The following is a 6,354-nucleotide window of genomic DNA, read 5'->3' as shown; positions in this document are numbered from 1 at the left end:
TTCAATAAAAAACCAATTAAGTATCAATCTTACTCCAATACTTCTACATTTACATTCATATAGCATAATACAATTCCCAATTATTCTTAAATTTATAACATAATACCATTCCCAATTATTTTCTTAAATTCTTTAGTTCCAATCTCAAATAGTTTTTTCTTTGTCAACTGTTCCAACTAATAGGCTTTAACATTTTTGTAACATTTTTATATAATTTTTATAAAGACCAGTTAAATATATCTAATTAATTCATAATCCAATATTATTTCAGCTTTCTGTTCTTATTTAGTTAAATATCACCTATATAATTAAGGATATTTCATTTATTACAGTCCCCTTCATTAATTAAAAATATTCCAATTATTTATAGTTTTAAAATCACTTCATTAAAAATACAATTTCATCTTTTCCCTAGTATTCATTTTCTTTACCCCATATTCTCCTTCCATTTCTTTCTCCTTTTCTATCTTTATATTTTACTTTCTTTTTCTTTTTCTTACTCCTTCTTCTTTTTTGTATTTTAAAATCCTGATCTCTCTTTTCTCTAATCCCAATATAATCATTTTGTTTTTTAAGATCATAAACTCTTCTATTTTGCTGTCTTTCCCATTATTTTCTATCCCCTTTCCCTTTTTCTTATTTTCTCATTGATAACCCAGTGTAATCATTTAAGTTTTTTATATTCTTTCTATTCCGTCCTCTTTTCTTTTCTTTTTTCCTTTCCTCTTTTTCTATTGTTAAACCCAATGTAATAATCATTTAATTTTCCATAATCAATCTCCTTGTCTTTGTCTTTATTTTCAGTCTCTTTTCCTTGCTTCTCGTTAATTGTTTCTTTGTCAGATTGAATGTATCCTAAATCAATTTTTTGGTCATCAAGTTTCAATTTTCCATGCAACATTGTAGTCATTTCCTTTATTTCCATTTTCAATGATAGGTACATCGTTATCATCATTTCCTTCAGTTCCTGCGCCATTTTGTTCTTTCTAAAAAGTTCAGTGCTATAATGATTTTTTTTCCTTCCTGAAGATGGCTCTCTACAATCCACGTTTACAATTGGCGAGCTTAAAAGGCATCCATTTTGGATGCAGTCCGTTTTAACAGTTTTTACTTACACCAACTCAATTTAAAATTCAGTCCAGATTTATATAGTCCAAATTCCACATTACATTCCAATTAGGTTCCAATTTAGAGACATTAACCAGTTCTTTCTTTCTTTCTTTCTTTCTTTCTTTCTTTCTTTCTTTCTTTCTTTCTTTCTTTCTTCTTCTTCTTCTTCTTCTTCTTCTTCTTCTTCTTCTTCTTCTTCTTTTCTTCTTCTTCTTCTTCTTCTTCTTCTTCTTCTTCTTCTTCTTCTTCTTCTTCTTCTTCTTCCTCTTCCTCTTTTTCTTCTTCTTCTTCTTCTTCTCCCTTTAAAGTTTCCAAATTGAAAAAAAATCTTTTCGGGTTCTTGGTTTTTCTAATTTTTTTTCCAAAGTTCTCCAAGTATTTTAAATCCAAAACAAACAAATTTCTAGTCGAGTTCTGTTACTTTGTAACTTCCGCCTTACTTTTCTTCTTCTGTCCCTTCCCACGCCTATTAGCCGTTATTATGATGCCAGGACATTTGCAATTGTTTTAAAAATCCTTCCTTTTTTTTTTCTTTTCTGCCTATGAGTTAGATATCACTCACCAGGCAGCAATATTCCGTTCAATTCTCCGCTCCTGCACATCACTTAATCTGGTTGCCCTAGTTACTGGCGGTCATAATGGCTGCCACCTCCCACTGCAGAATCAGAGAGAATTTCCTCTGACCTCCGAGGAACCAGATCTGTCCTGTAGGGACAGAGAAGAAAGAGAGGCACCTCGGAAGACCAAGAGGAACAGTGCAAACGGTCCTTAAATAGCTTCTTTATTGCAATATCAAGAATCTGGAGATGGGCAGTCATTCCTGCAGGAATCATTATTTGATCTATTCTTCTCCCTGCAAGGAACTTCATGTCTTTAGTGTGGTGAGTGTTAGCTGAATCTCAGACTAGCAGACATCTTTGGCCACCTAACACAATTGCTTAACGCATTGTAAGCCGCCCTGAGTCTCCAGAGAAGGGTGGCATATAAATTAAAGCAAAAAAAACAAAAACAAAAACAAGTGGCCACATTAAATTGACCCACTCCAGCAGCAACATCCAGCAGGACCCCGCATAGCTGCTAGCCCACTTCTGTTTGTTCATGGCCACAACAGAGCAGGAGGCCAAGTGATGCTCTGGTGCTGCGGCCAGGAGGTGAAGTTGGGGGTGGAGCTACCCCATGTGCCCCACATCAACTTACTTCAGGGCTTCTGCAGCCAGGCCATCCACACCCAACACCTGCCTCACATCACATTGGTGGCTCTGGCAGCCCTATCCAGCAAGATCCCACTTCTTCTGCTTGCTCATAGCCGCAAGGAAGCAAGCTGAGTAATGTACCGGTGCCACAGCCATGAGGCAAGAGGGGAAAGGTGCCTCACGAGCCCCGCATTTTAGGAGTAGGGCTTATATTAGGCACTCACGCAAAAAACATCCCAGGGTTTATTTTTGGGATAGGTCTTATTTTCAGGGAAACACTGTATTAGCAATTCAAAGATGAGTGGATAGCAGATGATTGAATAATTTCCTTCTTCTTTTCTTTGTTCTGCTATTACCAATACTTTTTAGTTTTGTTTGTTTCAGAAACACTCCTCACAGTTGCAGAAGTGAGAAAACTTGCAACAAATCCAAATGACTAACCTAACAGATGATAATGAATGGACCTCAAATTCAACATTTTACGATTACATCCCAATAGAAACAAATTATTGTAATATGGATGAGACCTCCAGATTCAGTGCTATATTTACTTGCATCCTTTATTTTCTGATCTTCTTCTTCAGCTTGTTAGGAAATAGCCTTGTCTTGTGGATCGTGATGAAATATGAAAACCTCAAATCTTTAACAAACCTCTTCATCCTGAACCTTTGCATCACTGACTTGACCTTCTCATGCACTCTGCCTTTCTGGATTGTATATCATTATTATGGATGGATTTTTGGTGATTTTCTCTGCAAGGCAGTAAGTGCTATCTTTTCTATCAGCTACTATGGTGGTATCATCTTTCTCACAATCATGACTATTCTGCGGTACCTGGCTGTGGTTGATCCCTTATCAACCATGAGAACACAGAACAAAAAATGTAGTATTCTGGTGAGCATGGCCATTTGGAGTAGCAGCATAATGGTTGCAGTACCTGAGATCATTTTTATTGAAGTCATAATTGATAATCATGGCAAACAACACTGTGAGTACAAAGAGGGATTCATCTGGAAAATGATAGAGATGAGCCTGCAAGTAACATTTTTTCTCCTGTCTTTTCTTGTTATAATAGCTTGTTACATTGGGATGCTTAAAATTTTGCTTAGATCACGGTCTCAAAGGAAGTACAGAACTGTGAGACTCATATTTGCTATTGTGGTGGTCTTTTTCCTGAGTTGGGCTCCTTACAATGTGTTTAACTTTGTGTACGTTTTGTCTATTCAGCATGTCATCAAGACAGAATGTCAAACTCGCAACCATATCTTTTTTGCTTTTGATATCAGTCGCAAAATAGCCTACTGTCATTGCTGCATCAACCCAATCCTGTACGTCTTTGTTGGAGTGAAATTCAGAAGGCACCTAAAACTCCTGTACAAGCAATTGTCCCCTTGTCATGGCAGAATCTCTCCCTCCAGCCCAAGAATGCATTTATCTCATTTCGGTCCACATGATGATGCATCCATATACTGAAGCAAAGATTCCTGGACTGGATGAGATGCAAAGCAGGACAACCAATATGAGAAGCTAACCAGAATAACTGACAAGCTCTTCAGATATGCAATGTGCATCTAGTCTTCCTTTCACTGAAGTTTTCTGCCTTTCTAGCAAAAAATAGACGATCAGAAGTTTTCTGTTGATTCAGCCTTTTTTCAGATTAGAAATGAAAGGTGCATTCTATTTTATGTAAATATGTGTGTTTTTAAGATAATGTAATGGTGTTTTAATCTTTCCAATATTATAATGATTTACAAATCAATATACTGTTATGTAGAACTTGACCTGCCAACATTATTTGAAATGTATGTTGAATGAGAAAAAGTACTACTGTCCAAAGGCATGAACTGCCTTTTCATCTTAATGGGTTTAGGGAAAGCATGATGACATAAGAAATGGGAACACTGAATGAATATAGGATAGTTATAAATAGAAGATAATAAATAGAACTTCCCTCCCCAAATTCCATTAAAATTCAGTGAAAGAAATAGATTTATTTCCAAATGAGAATTTTTTTCTTAAAAGTGCTTAAAACAAAATCTGATAATTAGTCACAAATATATAACACTGACATGATGTGCAATTTACTGATTTTTTAATAGGCATGTCAACCTGAAAGCATTATAATATTTTTTAAAGGATTTAATTCTAAAAGTCCTCAGTGATCCTATATACATGACCGATGATCATTGACCATTCTTGAATCCATAACAATTATATATTTTAAATTATGCTTTTTATTATGAATCTCAAAATCTACAATCATTTAATATTTATTTCTGTCATTAATCATTTCTGTCTTTATGATTTCTGAAATAATTTCTTTGTTGTATTATCAATAAATGAAATGCTAATTTGTCCATGTACCTAATAAAGTTATTCATAAGCATGGAACTAATTGGTGTGATTTTAAAGACTTCCAAATAGCTATTTTGGCAAAAGTATTTCCTCTTGTCACAATTACTGACAACAGCACTCCAACCTAAGTAAGAATATAGGATTGTATTTCATACTTCAAGATCTAAACAGCAAAACAGTTTATTCTGGGAAGAAGCAAAATGCACAAAAATTTCAATCAGACTTATTGAAAAACAAAGCACATTAGAAAGTGTGATGTGATTATTTTATTCTATCTTGCTACAGTTAAAATATTTCTGTATATAATAATATGTACACACATTATCCAAGCAAAGAATTTTGCATCCTGTTTTCATATTTGCTACTTTTCTTTAGTTAAATCTGTCTGTCTCTCCAGTTTCTGCTATAATGCAAATTATAGAATTTAGAATTATAGTTCAGCAATATCTGAAAGGCCACAGGTTCCCAGTCTTTATTTAAATGTACATGTAGCACTACTCCCGAAAGGGCTACTGGAGTCCAAGTTCTCCTGGCCCTCTTGGTATGGCTGCCAGTCCACACTGGTCCCTTTCTCAGGCACCTCTACTGGCCTAGGTCATATAGTGTCGTGGTGGTCAGTCTCCTCTCAGCAGGCAGGTCACCTGGAGGAGTAATGGTCAGTCTTTTCCCAGCAGGTGGGTCATGTGATGAGATGGTATTTATATGGCTGGTTGGCACGTCTTCTTCCCTCTCTCCTTCCCTCTCTCCCTCTCTCTATTGAATTGCCTGCTGGGCTCTCTTTCTACCGCCTCTCCTCCTTCAGGGATTCCTCTACTTGCCCCACAGAAGCCTCTCCTATCCTCCCTATTGCCTTCACTCCCTCTCACTTTCCCCAGGCCTCTTTCTCCATTTCCCCCTTAAGCTTATTTTCCTATCCTCTCATGCCTCCTTTTCCCCAGGCATCCCTTCCTATCCTTACCATCCAGCTTTCCCCTCAGAAAAATGCCTCCTTCCTTCTCTTGCACTCCCTCTGTCTCCTCCTCTTCCCGCCAAAACATCCTCCTTTTATTCCCTTCTCTCCCCCCCCCACTACATACATATTTAATGACAGATGTTGTTGGTTGTTTCAGTGGTTGGTTTAGCATATCTCGTAAAAAGAAATCTGAATTTGCTGGATTTACAAGTAATACTGAACTTTAAACCATAGCTCTACAAACCATAACAGTTAGGTTTGCACAACACTAAGGCAAAGACAAATAACTTGATTATGAGGTTAATGTAGGAACCCACCTAGTGTACAGAAGTGGTGAGCTAATCAAGGATCAAGAGATACTCCTAAAAATTATATACAATCTGAAATGCAGCATATAAAAATATTTTAATACCAGCCAATAAGAAGAAGAATATAAATTTCTCTTCAAGAGTAAGAGCTGGATCTGGTAACTTAAATGGCCTAGCAGTTCTATAACTTTAATGTCTTACATGTGGAATAACAGAAATTGAAAGAGTCAAATTGGCTAAAATCTCAACTTCATATTTTGATGCCCCAATTACCCTCAATTTAGCTTAGCCACTTGTTTTTCTTTTTGCCATGAGTATTGAAATTAAGCATTGAGATTCAAAGATTGAGCTTTGAAAATATGATTTGTTAATTACTTTAATTACTTCTCTTTTTTGTTAAACCAGATCAGGCTATCAGTGGCTACTAATTTTGATG

The 6,354-nt window shown here is 36.0% G+C and overlaps 1 protein-coding gene across 1 annotated transcript; it reads left to right on the top strand.

Annotated features, from left to right (window-relative positions):
* The first annotated feature begins 2,719 nt into the window (after positions 1-2,719).
* XCR1 (X-C motif chemokine receptor 1) lies at positions 2,720-4,553 on the top strand. Its single transcript, XM_087894534.1, has one exon. It carries the CDS (start codon positions 2,736-2,738, stop codon positions 3,774-3,776), a length of 1,041 nt encoding a protein of 346 aa, XP_087750660.1. The 5' UTR covers positions 2,720-2,735; the 3' UTR covers positions 3,777-4,553.
* The last annotated feature ends 1,801 nt before the right edge of the window (positions 4,554-6,354 follow it).

This window comes from Pantherophis guttatus, chromosome 4 (assembly GCF_059756535.1).
Source record: "Pantherophis guttatus breed Tessera chromosome 4, ASM5975653v1, whole genome shotgun sequence".
In the NCBI taxonomy this organism is placed as follows: domain Eukaryota; kingdom Metazoa; phylum Chordata; class Lepidosauria; order Squamata; family Colubridae; genus Pantherophis; species Pantherophis guttatus.
This window is presented reverse-complemented; position numbering and strand designations above follow the sequence as displayed.

Excerpts from the sequence above, each read along its gene's own strand:
- XCR1 (XM_087894534.1), top strand. The coding sequence starts at position 2,736 with ATGACTAACCTAACAGATGATAATGAATGGACCTCAAATTCAACATTT.